An 18,880-nucleotide genomic window follows, 5' to 3' on the forward strand; every position below is an offset into this window, starting at 1 on the left:
GATAAGGATTTTGGATTGCTGATAAGGATGTTGGATTAATGATAAGAATGGTGGATTTGTGATAAGGATAGTGGATTAGTTAACCGGAGAGCTGTAAGTTTTTTACTGCCTTCAAAAACGCCAAATCAAGTAATAGAATTCAAATATTTCGGATAATCATATAGCCACCTCGATTTATTTGGGGTCTAGCTGGTCAGTCACCTACCTCGATGTTGGACTTGTATGTCTCGGCAACAGGTATGCAACGTGAAACCTGAAAAAAATTGTAAAACATTTCGGGGGTCCATGAAAATCATATAGCCGCCGCCTTTTTATGGGTGTCTAGCAGGTCAGTCACCTCGAATGACGTTCGCCGTAGTAATAAGGGTAGGCTATCCGACTTCGTCAGATAGCGGACAATGTGCGACGGCCGGGTCATGTCGTCAGGTATGCAAACGTAACTGCGTCGAATGGCGGACATCGTTCATTACTGTCACCGAGAACGGAAAAATTAATTACGTGAAAAAAAATTCAAAACATTTCGGGCTTCTATGCAAATCATATAGCCACCGTCTTTTAAGGGTGTCTAGCAGGTCAGTCACCTCAGTGGTCCGAGTAGGTAATCCGACTTCGTCGGATAGCAGACAATGTACGACGGCCGGGTCACGTCGTCAGGTATGCAATCCGACTGCGTCGAATCGCGGACAGCGTTCATTACTGTCGCCGAAAACACGAAATTAAGTAATAAATTTCGGGAAAAAAAATTCAAAACATTTCGGGGCCTCTATGCAAATCATATAGCCAACATCATTTTTTGAGTGTCTAGGTGGTCAGTCACCTCGAATGACGTTCACCGTAATAATAAGGGTAGGGTGTCTAGCAGGTCAGTCACCTCAGGGGTCCGAGTAGGCAATCCGACTTCGTCGGATAGCAGACAATATGCGACGGCCAGGTCTCCTTAACTGTCTCCGTAACTGTCTCCGAAAACAGAAAATTAAGTAATAATGTACGTGAAAAAAAATTCAAAACATTTCGGGCTTCTATGCAAATCTTATAGTAACCGTCTTTTTAGGGTGTCTAGCAGGTCAGTCACCTCAGTGGTCCGGATAATTATATATATGCAGTATAATGTTATACTATGTATACTATGTATATATGTAAATAAACTTTAGGTATATAATAAGCAAACCCATATAATGTTACAAATTACAATAACCAATACGATCTACAAAAACATTAAACATTTCCATGCGTAATATATATTGGAAATATTATGTGAATTTCCAGCGGCCACGTTAATAATTTCTGTCGTCATAAGCTTAGTAGTAGAGTAGAGCAATATAGAAGCGAAACTCGATCAGCGGATCGGGGTTCTGTTTCCCATACGAACCTCCGAAAAACACGGAAACGTTTCCGCGCACCAACATGATGTTTGACCCAAGGTCTCCCGTATCGTGTAATCGGGGGATACGTAACGCGGGGTCGGCTTGTTAAAAGTCGCGCCTACAACTTACTGTAAGTCATTCGCTGATAGCGAGAGGATCGACGATAAACGGTCGGTGATAAGGCCTACCACTTTGGCGGTATTCTGTCAAAGGCGGGAATGTTTGAAAACCATGTTTGCGTGTGTATTAATGAATTTGAGTGATGATCCTGTGGCATTATTATGACTATATGAAATTTTTTTGCAAAAATGAAAAAAGAATGATGGTCAAAAGTGTAAGGTGTAATGCTGTGTTCGAATGAATAATAAAAATATAAAATATCGATATAATATGTCAATTCAATAAATCAGCCGTGCGATATCGTCACCCGCATGGGTTACCTGCCTTGACTCTTGTTATTGTCGCCGCTCTAAGACTGCGCCGACGACCCGACGTCCGACTATAACCGTTATTAAACATCCGACAACCGTGAATAACAGAAAACACGTGAGTATACAATTTAGTATTAATTTAATTTGTTGCTTTTTTAAAACGTTGACCGCAGATCGTAGGTATTAATCAATCAATGTAATGTAACACATGCTTTCCGTTCAACGAATTTAATATTTTATCATACCATCGACTTAATAATACCGACAGATCACTTATTGTTTGTTTTACTATACACTTTCTTTATTGCTTTTTATTTGTCAACTTCAGAATGAGTAACAAAGTCTAAAACATTAACGGCAATTGCCAAGCGTACATCAGGGCCTTGTTTTTTTAACACGTTCAACGCGGATCGTATATAATAATTTATTAATTTAAATAATAAAATAATAATATAAATTTGCGAAGAAAATCGAGCCTTAGTTTTGTCTGCAACACATGCTTTCTGTGAAACTAAATATTTTTTCTATTTTTTGTTTTTGTTTTTAACACGGTCACCGCCGATCGTATTTATCAATTAATTCGAACGCTGGCTTAGTTTTAGTGTGCACCATATGCATTTCGTTAGACAAATTGAATATTTTATAATGCCACAAACATAATAATGCAGACCAATCAATTGTTCTTTTCAACTGTCTTATTCAATTTAGAATGAGCGTCTTCAATATAAGCCACAGCTGCACGGTTTATGTGAACCACGGGCAAGACCGCGCTCAGCGTAAGTATAAATTTGTATAAGATCATTGGTTAATATATTATATATTATCTACCCGTTTCAGAATGTTATAACTGTTATGTATATTATGTATATAATTGTAATTTATATTGTAGCCAAGCCCAGAGGTGGCCCGTTGAAAGGGGACGGTGGTGGTGGTGATGGCGATGGCGGTGGCGGTGGAGGTCGCGACCGAAGTAAGCATACATTTGTATAAGACTATTGGTTAATATATATATATTGTATACAATTAGAAACGATTAAAATGATATCTACCCGTTTCAGAATGCTATAACTGTGGTAAACAGGGACATTTGTCCCGGGATTGCGGTGAGTGTTTACTTTACATATTCCTTAATAACAGTCTTAATATTATGTATCACAGGGTGTTACCACTGGGTATCTTCCCTAATCTAACCACTCATACCATATTTTACCTTTCATATATCAAACCTACTTATTATACAAAAAGCATGTATGGATTGTAGATTTCTTCAAATAAATAAAAAAAAAAAAAAAAAATATTATGTATATAATTGTAATTTATATTGTAGCCAAGTCCAGAGGTGGCCGGTCCAAAAGGGGCGGTGGTGGTGGCGGTGGCAGGGGTCGTGATGGCGGTAGGCGGAGGGGTGGTGATGGTGGTAGGCGGCGGCCGTCGTCAAGCGTAAGGATATATTAGTATATTTAAAAAGACATTCAAGTTTTCGAAATCAAAAAATCTAATTAAACAAATTATTTTCAGGACGGTCTACTGAAAACGGCCTCGCCGCGGCCGAAGAAGGTAAGGATATATATTTAGTATAATTAAAAAAAGCGTTCAAGTTTTCGAAATTGATAAATCTAATTAAACAAATTTTTCAGGACCGTAGGCAGACGGAAAGTCGGAGGCCGCTGAACGTAATGATATATTAGTATATTTAAAATAATTATCAAGTTTTTGAAATTTATAAATCTAATTAAACAAATTATTTTCAGGAGGCCAGCAGTAGTCGACCAGCAGACGTAAGGATATATTAGTATATTAAAAAAAAGCTATTGAGTTTTTGAAATTCATAAATCTAATTAAACCAATTATTTTCAGGAGGCCAGCAGTAGTCGACCAGCAGACGTAAGGATATATTAGTATATTAAAAAAAAAGCTATTGAGTTTTTGAAATTTATAAATCTAATTAAACAAATTATTTTCAGGAGGCCAGCAGTAGTCGACCAGCAGACGTAAGGATATATTAGTATATTAAAAAAAAGCTATTGAGTTTTTGAAATTTATAAATCTAATTAAACAAATTATTTTCAGGAGGCCAGCAGTAGTCGACCAGCAGACGTAAGGATATATTAGTATATTAAAAAAAAGCTATTGAGTTTTTGAAATTTATAAATCTAATTAAACAAATTATTTTCAGGAGGCCAGCAGTAGTCGACCAGCAGACGTAAGAATATATTAGTATATTAAAGAAAAGCTATTGAGTTTTTGAAATTTATAAATCTAATTAAACAAATTTTTCAGGACCTCAATCAGACCGCTGAAACTGCGCAGCCGCCAAACGTAAGGATATATTAGTATATAATATATTTAAGAAAACTTCAAGTTTTGTCTAATCAAACACATTATTTTCAGGAGCTCTACGTCACAGCAAGGGAGACGCCACCGAGCCCACCGCCAAACGTCGTAAGGATATAATATAAATACTTTAGTTTTTGAAATTAATAATTCTAATCAAACATCATTTTCAGGTACCGATAGCAGACACCCAATAAGTGAGTTTTTAACAGGAACATTTTTTCTCAACAAAAATTTTTCTATGTTTATTTGTTATGTTTTTTTCAGATGATCAATAAAACATGACTATATCATTTAAAATTATATTTTATTTTCCTTTTCCTCTCCTACTGGATATTTTTAAATTACTATGTGTGTACTTTGGGTACAGTATGAAGGATTTTTTTAAATTTCTATTAGTTACCAAAAACATAATATAGTTCATACTATTACAATTATGTGTGGTGTGTGGATCAAATAAGAGTTATAAATAGTTATAATGGTTGTCAGGATGTCAGTGAAGTTAATGACATTAGGTAGGTATTGCATGGGATGTCTAAAGATTTGCATGTAACAAAATTAAAGATTTTAGAATCAATATACTACAATGAGTAAAACAAATACAACCTAAATTGTATAAATATTTCCATTGTTAAAGTAATTTAATTTCATGTGTAATAATAATATAAAACTAATAAAAACTAATAAAAAAGTAAATAATATAATATGTGTTTCCGTCTCATCCGAGAGTTACTTTTCATAGCAATTGATCCAGTGGCAAAATAAATTATATCAATTCACGGTGACCTAGTATGTAGTACCACACTACATAATATTAAAGTTTTTAGTGAATAAAATAGTATCATCAATGGTGTTTTATTATGTAAAACAAATTATGTAAAAAATAATCAACAGCAATTTGCAGTGTTGTTAATTATATATTAAATATTGTTATTAAGATATCCAATTGTGTGTATAGTATCAATGGTTTTTTAAATTGTTATTTTAGTTATATTAGTTAGGTTAGGTTCTACCCATGTACCAAATAGGACAAAACTGTTGTGCTTATTAATTTACTGTATTTAAAAAAAATTGTTATTGAACAAATGGTGTTTAACACAAAACAAATACTCTTTTACTGAGCAAAACAATTAATACAATGTCAATTATATAAATATTGAAATAATTACATTTATATATAGTAAGTAAATAGTAATAAAATCTAATTATATAGAATCTAATAGTAATGAAATCTCAATCATGAGTAAAACAATTAATAAAAATATGTCAAGTTAAGTAATGTCTCAACCATTAATACAATATAAATCAATCAAGTAGTTCAGCGAAATACAGTGTACAAAATATTAAAAATATTGTGAGTACAGTGAAATTGACTGATTAATGTCAATAGCATATATATATGATTACATAAAAACAAAGGATAACCATTAATACAATATAAATTAATACTACTTAAGAAAGAAATACAACAATAAAATGGTGTAATAAATATTGGGAACATAGTGAAATTAACTTATTAATGTTATTTATACATCATATAATATAGGTACATTAGAATCTTAATGTGTGAAATAAAATACAACATTTAAATTAAATTGTCTGTACTATCTGTACTATATCATACTATTCAATAGGATGTGGTACAATACAAATAACACAGACATTACATACATTGTTTGACATTAGTTACGAATTCACATTATAGTGAATTCGCATCCAGAGAGAACCACGAGGAGGTTGTCAAACTTTCTCTCCGTTTAGCCCGAAGGCAAGGTCCACGAAGTACCTCCACACAGACCACGTAGAACAGCGGTGTAACGTATTATGTTTGAAAAATATGTCACACGTGTTAGGTTTAAAGTCACCTAGACTATCATCATCATCTTTGAACATCGGGCGCATGTAGAACACAGACCACGTAGAACAGCGGTGTAACGTATTATGTTTGAAAAATATGTTACACGTGTTAGGTTTAAAGTCACCTAGACTATCATCATCATCTTTGACCATCGGGCGCATGTAGAACACATACCACGTAGAACAGCGGTGTAACGTATTATGTTTGAAAAATATGTTACACGTGTTAGGTTTAAAGTCACCTAGACTATCAGCAGGCGTCACCTAATTATAATATACTTACCATTGTCACCACTCGTTGCATTACAGAACTTCCCTGTACACTATGTTCTTGGTGACGAATCGGCCGCTGTCATCGGCGTACATGCCGACTCTCACGGACTGTGCGTTTCTCACCCTCGAAAACGCTACGTACAGTTGCCCGTGCGTGAACACAGGCGACGTCAGTAACAAACCTACACGGTCGAACGTCTGACCCTGCGACTTGTTGATGGTCATGGCGAACGACAATCTCACCGGGAATTGAAGGCGCCGCAGTAAGATGGGCAGGTCGTCCTCGCCGCTGGACGTGAGCGGTATCTTGGGCACGACGATGTCGTCGTCCTGTGCTTCACCGCCCAAAATCCTAGCCTTGAAATTGTGACGCCGCAGTTCGGTGACCACCAACCTCGTACCGTTGCACAGTCGTCTCCTCGGATCGAGATTTCTGAGCAACATCACGATGCACCCCACCTTCAACGTCAGCCGGTACGGCGGCAGGCCGTCCGGTTCCAAGCTGTTGAGGAACTCCGTGGGAAAATTGGCCACTTCGTCGGGATCGTCCGCCATCATGGTGTCGACGGCGGTGTAGCTCATCTGAGCACCGTCGACGCGCTCCAGCACGTCCCTGTTGACACCTCTACAGTCTTCGTTGGTGGGACACACAACGATTCTCCGAGCGAATTCGTCGACGTTGGCCAACGACATTTGCTGCGGGTACACGAAATCGATCAAATCATCAACGTCGCATACCATTTGCCGCGGGATTTGCACGGTGTTCGGAACGCCGTCGACCGCGGGCAGTCGGCCGTTGCCGAGCTCAAGCAACCAAGTCGCAAAGTCCGCGTCGTGGTCCGCGCGCATGTTCTGGACCAGATTGAAGCGCTCCATGACGCGCCAAAGACCGTTTTCCTTGATCGACGACATGACGATCTCGGCTCTCGTCCCTCTCCGGACCACGGGCAATATCTGCCTGAAGTCGCCGGCGAACAGCATGGTTTTACCGCCGAACGGTAATTCCGATGCCATGACGTCCCTGAGCAGGCGGTCCACCACCGTCAGTTGCAGTCCCGGCGACATTGGGGCTTCGTCCCAGACGATGAGCGCCGCGTTGCGTATCTTTTGCGCTCGCTCGGACTGCATGGTGACGCTGGACGTCGAGTCTTCGGTCAGCGTGCCGAAAGGCAGTCCGAACGTCGAGTGTACGGTCATGCCGCCGTCCATGAGCGACGCGGCGATACCGGTGAACGCCACGCACAACACCTCCCGCTGCGGAGGTCGGTGCCGAAGCGCCCATATCAGGCATCCGTACAGCGTCGTTTTTCCGGTACCCCCGGGTCCGTCGACGAAGAAAGTTTTCGCCACCTCCCGTTGGTCGTCGACGGCCGCCATCACGCGGTCGTACACCGTTCGCTGTTCGGCGTTCAAGGCGTCTACTTGTGGGGCCCACCGTGCCGCCGCGTCTATTGCCCGGAACAGCGCGTCGTCCAGCAGCGGTTCCAGTAGACGGGGGTCGGCGAGGGGCAGACCGTAGTCGCCCGGCGATTTTCGGTGTACACGAAGTAGATCCTCGATGGCCGCCAGACACGCGGCCCTCGCGCGGTCGACGTCTTGGAGACGGCGGTTGAAGTCCTCCATCATGTTTGCTTCGTTCGCCTCGTACAACGCCAGCGGGTTTGAGGGCTCGCAGAACACCAGTATAGTGACGAACAGATACCGCAGCTGCCGCGGTGTGTCCAACGTCGCCGATTCCGTCAAGCAATCCCGCCACGCTCGGTCGTCTTCCAATAATCCGAGTGCAACGGCAGCCGCCGTGAATGTTTCGTGAACGACCCCGTCCACCGTCCTTATGTCTTGAAAGGACTTCGGGCCTCTTCGGTTCAGAAGTAGCAATCTCAGGTGGAAACGGTCCCGGTCCAGTGGGTTTACTATGTACATCCGAGCCAACGTAACGTTTGCCATCCGAATCCGCCGCGGCAACCATTGGGTGACATTTCTTACGAGTACGTTTTCTTGATTACGTGGCATCTGCCAGGTGTAATGCGTCGGTATTTCTTGGTACAAGTATTGTCGAGCATTCACGTCTGTTGTGTTGAGCGCAAAGAACTGCGTGAGTTTCGTACTACGCACAGCTTGGTTCTGTAGCCGTTCTTCTGCTTGGCCCGGCGTAAAGTACACGTTCTGACGACCCTCCAGGTGGACAGGAAGTCTGACGACCGTGTGACTCTTGCCGTGCAATTTGTACGAAAACAACCGCCAGATGCCTTCTGGTGGGCTGACATATCTTGAGTTTACGTAACTGAAAATTAATATTGAAAAGATAACTAACAATGGCTCTATAGATGATACCGTCTGGTGTTGTGATTGGTATTATTATTATTATATAATTCAAGTAAATGTAATTTATTTTTTGTTCTGTAGACACATAGCATTGCATTACAATGTGCATTTGACGAAGAATCCCTACAACCGTTGAACGATATATTATGATGTTTTAATAAATAAATGTCGTGAAATCAAATTGTTAATGTCAACTCGAGTAGCTAAATATAATCATAGTGGACGTCTAGTGAATGTTATGAATTAATTTATATAAGTATACAATTTAATCTATAATTTACAGAGTTGGTATTAGTATATTAGTAGTATATTAGGTGATCAAGGTGATAACAGTGTACACATAAAATATTCAAAATTTAAATTATTATTATTATTATTATTATATTATATTATATTTTAAAATTTGTATCAGGTGGAATACATTATAACTGTATAATATTATTTAAGAATGGCAAAGCTGTAGGAATATTAATTTATGCCAACGAAAATAACAATCCATAAAAGCGTGTTTCACATTGCCGAGGTGTTGAAGTTTACAATTTGAGACAGTATATTATGTGATCACGGTTAAACTTAGATCAGGTTATAAACCAAAATTTATATCTATTAGGTATGTTAGTTAATTGGTGTACTTAATGTCATTGATGTTTAGTTCTGTATGCAATGTAATGTGTATAAACAACTTGAATGGAAAAGCATAAAATATCAAATTTAATGTAATAATAATAATAATACCTAAAGAACACACATTAAATGTTAAGTATATAATATAGCTAGTATACAACTAAAAAAAACTAAAAGTTATCGGTAAACGATTACAACTACCCTAAAAACCTAAAAAATAGTGAGTAAAATAATTCATACACACTGGACACACTGCTAAAAATGACACATGCATAAAATATTGTTATATGCTAATAATGATGGAATGGTAATAATTTTCAATGTAATACCTATAATAAAAATCTATCAATAATAATGTAGACCACCTATAGAACTCTCTGTAGAAGTACATAATATAAGGTACAACCTACATATTAATTAATATATAATATTATAAAAATCTTAAGACACTATTAAATCATTTATTAATTAACTATTTATTTAATTTATGTTTAATACTGTATGCAATAGAATGTTTATTATACACAGCTTGAATGAAGATACATGAAAAAAAGAATTAAATGTAATATAAAATTATAAAATTAATATATAATATTATAAAAATCTTAAGACACTATTAAATCATTTATTAATTAACTATTTATTTAATTTATGTTTAATACTGTATGCAATAGAATGTTTATTATACACAGCTTGAATGAAGACACATGAAAAAAAGGATTAAAATTATAAAAATTACACTATTGATGGGAATTATTAAAAATTAATAAATGATTTATTAGTTAACTATTTATTCAATTGATGTTTATTACTGTATAATAATAATAGTTTATAAATGTAGAAGTTCCTAAAGTTTTGCTCAACTGAATATTCTTATTAAAATGTAGAAATGTTTTCATAAAAAAGTAAAGTTCTTTAATCATTAAAATTTTAGTTTTTAGCCAATGTCAAACCAAAGTAATTTTATTATTTCAAACTAAAACGTGTACATATTTAAAATTAAAAACAAAACAAGAGTAATACAATGGAATAAAAACAAATGTAATTAAGTAACAGAATTTCTAAATTTAAGATTTTTATGTGAATTTTAAAAATTGTCCAATTTAATATTTAAAATTCCTGAACATATAAAGTAGTAAACACACTAAATAAACATACAATATACTATTATAATCATTATACCTAAATTTAGAAATATGTAAATTATAAAATTAAGTGAAGACTCACTTGGCAATCTCATCCTGGTCCTGAACTTCCAACGTCACACGGTCGTGTCCCTTGTATATATACTTGTAGATATACATGACACTCTTTATGGACGTGCATATCTCGACGTTGATGTGCGCGTCATACTTGGCCAGAAGGTAAGGGTTGTACGGCACTACACACTCGTTACCAACCTCACGACCTCTCACAAGTACCACCCGGCCGTCATCCGGTCGGCGGTACTTTGGATATCCGCCGTCCGCAACGTACACAGTCTCCTCTGCGTACGCTTTCGGGAAATCTTTGGAGCATTTGTTGTCCACCATGCACGGACACTGTGGATTGACTGTTCCACACGGCCCGTGGATCATGTGAGACTTGACGCAGTCGTGTAAGCGCCTGTCGATTGCGGGGTCCGGCAAGAAAGCGCAAACCACGTCGTCCACGTCCTCGGCCGTGCGGAACTTACAGTCCTCCGCCAGGATTATCAGTATATGCGCATGGGGCAGACCACGTTTCTGAAACTCGATAGTGTACACGTAAGCGCTGACATTACCAAACACACGATGTACAGTTATGTCACCTATTAGCTCCTGTAGCTTACTGTTGAACACTCTGGCCACCAGGTCCGGCCTGTCGCTTGCCGTGCTGTGGGCAGCCAGGTTTTCAGTGATCTCTGGCCACCTGGGATTGCACGTAAACGTTATGAACAGGTCGGGTTTCCCTTTGGTACGCACTATGGTGATGGCGTCTTGATAATTCATCTTGTTGAATCGGTCGCTACCCGTGAACGTCGACGGCAATATGACCCTACGCCCGACCGCCATGGGATCGACGTGGAGCTGTTGGTTCACATGGTCCATGAGCCCTTGATACGCTTCGGCGAGGAGATCCCTCTGGTGCAAACGTATGTAGTTCAGATTGTTCGACTCCATTCGAACATACTGGTCGCACACATACATCTGCAACAAGAACCGACCTTGATGTAATAAACTAAACAGTTCATGCCTTTGGTCGTTATTTCCCTGATATCTAACAGCCAAACGGTAGCACGCAAACTCTCTGATACTGTTGCGATTGCGGACATTGTTTCGTCGGTTGCCCGCTTGCAACATCCCGTTATGCCAACCGGCCTCGCCGTACGGGAAAAACAGCGGATACAACATCGGATCCGAGTGACACGACCCTTGTGAAATGTAACGAATGGTATATATTATTTAAAGTGAATTGCTAAATCAACGATTTGTAGTAGCTGGGGGTTAGAGGATGGAGTATAGCAAGTACATAACCGCAAAAGAAAGGTTATTAAAATATTAACTCTGATCTCTTTGTATTCCAAGGATTTATAGTGTATATTTGTAAGTGATGTCTGTTATGAAGTCCAAACAAATCATGAAATTAAGCACCGAATTAATGTGACTATATTATGTTTGATTATTGATAAATTATATAGTACACTACATACAAATCATAACACGACTTATTGTCATACTATCACTACAAGATGAATATAATTTATAATGAATATGGTTTGAATTTAATATTGTTAATTTAACTTTATCTAATATTTTATGTATACATAGGTCCCCTAGCTCGAATAGCAATACCTGATCTATTATGATTAAATTATGTCCTGAATAGAATTCCTGGCCTGTCTATTTAACATTCTAATCACTGATAAATCTTTGAACGACACTTATTATCGGAGATGCGAACAATAATATAATTATCCTTCAGTCTTTCAAAAAAAAAAATAGGAGAACGCTGCAGGATTTGTCAAAATATAAATAAAGCTTATTAAAATAATTTAAAAAGTAATAGAATTTAATAGATTCATTCAGAACTTTAATTTAAAAAAGTAAAAACTAAGTAAAATGTACTATTAATTCTGAAAAAAACTGTTTTTGTTGCGTTTTCTATTTGTAATTGTACTCAGTTTTTTAAGCACAAACTAATAATATAAAATGATAGTCATAAAACTGACAGTGCATATTATTTTAAAGTTAAAAGATAAAAGTCAGATAATTAGGTTTAATATTAAGACTGCAATTTGAGATGGAACATATTAATATGCGCTTACAAACTATTATTACTTGACACTATATCAATCTATTTTACAATATGGGATAACTATATGGGGTGGTACCTCTGAAAACACACTAAAACCACCAATATAATTTGATATACATAAATAAACGTGAATCTATAAGATACAACCTAAATATCAATTATTCAAAAAACAGTATTGGTCAGATATTTCTAGACTATTTAGGACCAACTTATTTCAATAATCTAGAAATTAATTTTAAGAGGTATCTAAGGTAACTAATTTGTTATCTCAATTACATAGTTTATAAGTTTCTCATTTTTGTTATAATTGTATCGAGTCTTTTTATAATTATATTAATAATTATCACATGCGAATTATTTATCAATATCAAAAACCTTATTTATGTTAATTACTGTTATTATTAATCTTAATTAATTATTCGCTATTTTTATATATTTAATATAATCTGTGCACTTTTCTGTCCATTTGTTAAAAATTGTTATAATGTTTGATTTAAAACTGTTTGAATAAATAAATAAATAGTAAATTGTATATGCTGTGTAATCTCTCTAGCTAAATAGCTTGTTCAGTATCCTTATATTATTTTATTGATGATACACATGATAAGTACTATATGTTGATCCCCGCTGTATTTAATGTATAATGATGTAATTTAGTAAAGTATTACTGCACAAGTGAACGGGTTAAGGTCGGTTTTGACCTAACGAATTAGTTATTAAGTAATTATATTTCAAAATAATGTCCAAAATGTAGTGTATACTTAATGTAAATTTAAAATCGCAGTGTCAGCTTTACTGTACAACAAAAACTATGGTTCTATTTGATGGTGTTGATATTAATGTGCAATAAATATAGTGAATATAAGTGAACAATTTGAGACAGCTGTGTAAAAAATTGTGTTTTTAGTAAATAATTATTAACTAACCCGCTGGTATGGTTTGCATCCTGTGTTGCGGGTTGATTGGATTCGTATCGTAGATGACCAGATTAATGTCTCTTGGTGGACGACCCCCTTCACCTACGAACACGGCCGCAACTTCGTTTGCGGTAGGCAGGTTGTTTCGCCCGTCGTCCCGGGCCGCATCTCGGACAAAATGCATCGTCACTGGCCTAGGTCGCACACCTGCGGGATCGGCGTCGGCTAGGTCTCTTTCTGCCAGCCACACCTCACGCATGTTCCTGGAACAAATATAGACATGTATATTTTTATACTTAGACAGACTCCATTTAACTGCATTTAACTCTATAATTGTATAATTAACATAATACATAATAATAAATATATATATTATAAATGTGTGTGAAGTGTAGTAAGCTTAGGAGACCACATAGGTTGGGTAATAACAATAAAACCTATACTTCATATAAATCCAAGCATTAAATTAGTAATATATTTTGGTATAATTATGATATAATAATAAAAACGTCCCAGCCCTAAGTTATATTTAATGTTACCTATATCATTCATAAGTACATATAACTCTGTTGGTAGCAGAGTAAAATTATAATAAACACATAAAATACATATAATATTTAATATAATTTAAGTAATAAAGTAAAATTTTTTGCTTTGTATACTATTTTGAATCAACATTAAGTAATAACTGCAGTATATTGGTAGCTGTGAGTGTCTAATATCAACGTAATATCTAGTTCAACAGTTAACATAGTTAGTTTATTGGTTACAGTGTGTAATTTTTTTTGTTTTTTCTGTCTACTTTGAGAAAGGTATCTGTAAAAGAAATTTACTCTAAGGGGCAATTCATATTCCTATTGTTAATAAATACAATAAATTTATATCTTACTTAAAAGCCATTGCGTACGGATTTACGTCTCGCAGAAAACCGTCCAATAGTCCCATCACAACTACGGACAGTTCACGATGATTTCTCTGCAGAGCCATCCCAACGCGGCGGGCGTTGGCCTCTGCTGACTCGAGGAAATACAACTGACAGTAGTTGGCATCTACTCGGTCAACGGCCACGTCATTATTTATCCTCTGATAAGTTTGGCCTTGGATACACATCGTTCGCGGTCCACGCCCTCGCAATCGCCTGTCGTCTGTGCCACAGCTAAACGCAGCGAATGCCAGGGCGTTGTTGTACCGGCGAATGTCGTCTCGGAATCTACGACCATCCTGTGAATCTCCAATCAACAAACTCATTAGTACAAAAGGGGCGGGCAACAACGCGTGTTGTCCTGCAGCGGTCACTTGACCGTTGTTACAGCAAGTGGAGAAGTGCATATTGGCACCCTGGCCCACAACCTCGCCTTCGAAGTGGCGGGCGTTACACTGTGTGCAGATTCTGTTTAACGCGCCCGCGTTGTGCTGCTCTGGAAGCGGGTGTGTCACGCCTGCCGGCCTGTCAATTATTGGCGCACGCCCTCGGGGTTGTTCACCCACGGCAAGTGGTCGGAACTGCAATTTAAATGATAAATTTATCTATGGTTTTTTTTATAAGTAAGACATATTTACTGACCTCTTCGTCGACGTCTGGCTGCAACTCGTCGAGCATGTCCACAAACTCCAGTTCCGCTTGCACTTCGTCCATCTGCACTTCTACCACTTCCACGTCATCCCCTCCGTCCATCTGGACTTCTACCACTTCCACGTCATCCCCTCCGTTCATCTGGACCTCAACAAATTCCACGTCCTCCACCACTTCCATCTGGACCACCTCGTCCTCCACCACTTCCATCTGGACTACCTCGTCCTCCACTTCCTCCACACCTTCCATCAGGACCTCGACAAATTCCATGTCCTCCACCACCTCCACTCCTTCCACATCATCCCCTACATCCACTGGGACGCCAACGACTTCCACGTACTCCACACCCTCCACTGGGACGCCGACGATCTCCACGTCCTCCCTCTCTTCCATCTCGACGTCCCCAAGCACCTAAAAGTTAGGTTGAGTTTAGAGTAGGTACAATTGTATTGATAATTCTATATAATTATAATAATAACAACAATAATTATTGCTATCTATGACAGTAAGCGTAGGTACCTATAATATGCAATAAGTGAATTTATATGAAATAAGGTTTATGTCACACAAATAAAAGCATACATGTTTTGGTTCAAATTTTTTTTTAAATAGTTACAAAATAATGTTTAGCTGAATGTGATCAAGTCACACCTATATACAAGCCCTGCCTAACCTAACCTTAATACAATCTTTTATGATAACACTGCAGTAGGTATATTGAATAGGTAGGTAATAGTAGGTATACTGAATTTTGTTACAGTGAAATAAATAAATTTAAACTTAAAATTAAAACTTTGGTTGAATGAAGTGAGCTGTATATTGAACGCCATAACTATATCAAATATTGGCAATAAGGTTTATAGAATGTTTTTGCTGTTGTCATTTCGTACTGGTAGTACAGTGTACCTACACACTTTATTTGAAATAAAATTAGTTATAAAATCATGTGATAATTATAAACCATCAGCACAGCAAGTAGGCTATTGGATTTGGTTTGCAGTCTAGTGAAGTATCAAACTGTAGCCACTGTGAAATACCGCCCACATGGGTAAATTGAAATAATAAACACATTTTAATGCACAAAAGTTGATGTAGTAGGTAACATTTAAAATAAAGTGAGATAATTGTAACTCAAACTACAGGAGATTAAACCTAGGTCAGTAATAAGTAGTGAGTAGTAGTAGTAATAATATTAAGAACAGTGTGAGGAAACGTTTAAGTATTTTGTTTATTGGTTGTAAACACCCATAATAAAAGTGAAAATACAGTGAGTTAACTGGAAATTACACTACCCATTGCGTATGAGTAGATAATATATAGTTTAACATGACATTTTGAAATGAAAAAAGTCCAACTGAACAACATTATATAGGTAACCTAACCTAACCTAAACAATAAGATTGACCCAGTGTTTAATATGCAATGAAACAGCAATGTTGTTCGTAATTGTTTAAAGAATAAAAGCAATAACAAAAAAACAGAATGCAAGTAGGCTATTGGATTTGGTTTGCAGTCTAGTAAAGTATCAAACTGTAGCCACTGTAATAAACACATGATAATGCACACCGTAGTAAAAGTTGATGTATTAGGTAATATTTAAAACTAAGTGAGATAATTGTAACTCACACTACCTACAATTGTGTATGAGTGGACAATGACTTACATTTTAAAAATGTATTGTACTCTTTAACAGTAAGTGTCATATGCAATAAGTGCATTTATATTAAATCACATGATAAGTTGAATATAAGGTTTATGTTACACTAATAGAAGCATACATGATATGATTAAAATTATTTTTTAAAGAGTCTTCAATGTGATAAAATTAAGTACACCTATCAAATAATACACAGGGTGCACAGTGTACATATTTTATTTTAAACAAAGTTAGTCATACAAATAAAGTCAAGAAAGTATTGAAATCATCTTACTGTATAAGTGAAATTGCATGATAATTTAAGGTTTATGATACACCCATTGTTTATTTCAATTTGTTTATTGGTTGTAAACACCCATAATAAAAGTGAAAATACAGTGAGTTAACTGGAAATTACACTACCCATTGCGTATGAGTAGATAATATACAGTTTAACATGACATTTTGAAGTGAAAAAAGTCCAACTGAACAACATTAACAAAATAATTATTTGTTTTAGTTAATGAATCACAATAAACTTGACCCAGTGTTTAATATGCAATGAAACAGCAATGTTGTTCGTAATTGTTTAAAGAATAAAAGCAATAACAAAATAAGAGTATAATTTAACACAGAATGTTAACCAACAACAATAACTTAATGCAAGTACCTATTGTAAATGGTTTGCAGTCTGGTAAAGCATCAAACAGTACCTAGCCGCTATAAAATACCTGGCACATGGGTATATTGAAATAATAAACACATGTGATATTTTAATGCACACCGTAGTAAAAGTTGATGAATTAAATAACGTTTGAAACAAAGTGAGATAATTGTAACTCACACTACCTACAATTGTGTATGAGATGGCAGTTTAACATGACCTTTTACCACACATTAGTAGTCAAGTAGTCAAGTAATACTTTGTGTAGTAGTAATATTAAGAAAATGTAAATTCATGTAAGAAAACGTCAAGCACTCTGTTTAGGTTAAGTCAATATACCCGTAATAATTTTAGTTAATGTATTAAAATAAGCTTTACCCAGTGTTTAATATCCAATTAAAATGTTGAACAGCAGTAAGACACTACTTATTGTCATTGGATTAACTCTGATAATTACACATTATGGAATAAACTTGAACAAATTAAATGAAATTAGCACTGCAGAATGATGTTTAAAAAGTGGGTTCCACTATCTGAAAAACACTATATTAAGTCAATCCCATATTGTAAATGATCAAAATGTATATCAATGTGATATCATGACCTTTGTTACAGAACCGTAGTACATACCTATTTATTATGTTTAGTAGTATACTTGTATGTTGCTACAAAATAGTTGAATGTCATTGAGTTAAGTTATTAAATCAAGTTTGAAATACACAGTAGGTACCTACATTAAACTTATGGGAGTACATGACAGTAATAGTGACAGTGTTGAGGTCCACCATAATAAAATTTATACTCACCAAAGACGGCACTGCTGTGTGCAACAGACGGCGGCGATGTGCATTTCCTACAAGGTAGTCAGAACCCGGAATAAAGTGCCTTGAACACACTTTGGAGGCGTGGTTCACAGCAAAACCCTGGGCCACCACAAATGCCACCCACTCAAGACGACGACGCACGTCGTTCGGAAATCTAAAGGTGACATATTATTGATTTTATTACATTGATATTCATTGACGTATTGTGTGAAATCGTAAATACCCGTGTACTGAAACGCCGTTGATGTCGTCCACGATTCCGCATAGAATGCAGCGTTTGACCATATTGAATAGCCTAAAGACATCACGAACAGGTTATAATAACCTACTTCCTTCAATAAATCTATATTATCTGATTTATAAGATTTATATAAGTAAAAAGTAAAATATACTAAATAGTAAATAATATGAAAAACTCGTTGTAATCGAATATAACGACGGTATCAGTCTGTTATCAGTGTTGATGTACCTACGCGACTCGTGTGGTATTTTTAGAATTAATAGGTATACACCTTACATTGTAGTGTACGTAAGAGAAAATTGGAAAATGTGAAAAATGACATACCCAGCTCGTCGTAGCACACCTAACTGTTTGCGTAAAAATATGCTAAAGCGACTAAAAACGTAAATAATAGTCACCGCAATGGTAACGCGCCGAAACGGCCAACGGGCTTACGTCGATCAGAGCAATTGATAATTGTCAATACGAATGCGGCTATAAAAAAGTTAAAAAAGTACAATGAAACTGCGGTGTCAAAAACAAAAAAAGCGACGTGGTCAAA

At 36.5% G+C, this 18,880-nt stretch overlaps 3 protein-coding genes across 3 annotated transcripts; all 3 read right to left on the reverse strand.

The window, feature by feature from the left end:
• Positions 1-6,289: 6,289 nt before the first annotated feature.
• LOC132932639 (ATP-dependent DNA helicase PIF1-like) lies at positions 6,290-7,324 on the reverse strand. Its single transcript, XM_060999015.1, has one exon. It carries the CDS (start codon positions 7,322-7,324, stop codon positions 6,290-6,292), a length of 1,035 nt encoding a protein of 344 aa, XP_060854998.1.
• Positions 7,325-10,431: 3,107 nt separating this feature from the next.
• Positions 10,432-10,785, reverse strand: LOC132934627 (uncharacterized). The gene has a single exon (XM_061000955.1). The coding sequence runs from the start codon at positions 10,783-10,785 to the stop codon at positions 10,432-10,434; it is 354 nt and encodes a 117-aa protein (XP_060856938.1).
• A 94-nt stretch (positions 10,786-10,879) lies between these two features.
• Positions 10,880-15,367, reverse strand: LOC132932640 (uncharacterized). Its single transcript, XM_060999016.1, has 5 exons — positions 14,966-15,367; positions 14,291-14,904; positions 13,411-13,664; positions 11,019-11,600; positions 10,880-10,932 (listed from the first exon to the last, which is right to left on the reverse strand). Exons 1-5 carry the CDS (start codon positions 15,365-15,367, stop codon positions 10,880-10,882), a joined length of 1,905 nt encoding a protein of 634 aa, XP_060854999.1.
• Positions 15,368-18,880: the final 3,513 nt, after the last annotated feature.

This window comes from Metopolophium dirhodum, chromosome 1 (genome assembly GCF_019925205.1).
Source record: "Metopolophium dirhodum isolate CAU chromosome 1, ASM1992520v1, whole genome shotgun sequence".
In the NCBI taxonomy this organism is placed as follows: domain Eukaryota; kingdom Metazoa; phylum Arthropoda; class Insecta; order Hemiptera; family Aphididae; genus Metopolophium; species Metopolophium dirhodum.

Excerpts from the sequence above, each read along its gene's own strand:
- LOC132934627 (XM_061000955.1), bottom strand. The coding sequence starts at position 10,785 with ATGATCCACGGGCCGTGTGGAACAGTCAATCCACAGTGTCCGTGCATG.
- LOC132932639 (XM_060999015.1), bottom strand. The coding sequence starts at position 7,324 with ATGTCGCCGGGACTGCAACTGACGGTGGTGGACCGCCTGCTCAGGGAC.
- LOC132932640 (XM_060999016.1), bottom strand. The coding sequence starts at position 15,367 with ATGGAAGAGAGGGAGGACGTGGAGATCGTCGGCGTCCCAGTGGAGGGT. Across the intron at positions 11,601-13,410 it reads GATGCAAACCATACCAGCGG|GGTCGTGTCACTCGGATCCG; the intron begins GTTAGTTAATAA and ends ACATTTCACAAG. Across the intron at positions 10,933-11,018 it reads GGTGGCCAGAGTGTTCAACA|AAACGTGGTCTGCCCCATGC; the intron begins GTAAGCTACAGG and ends ATCGAGTTTCAG.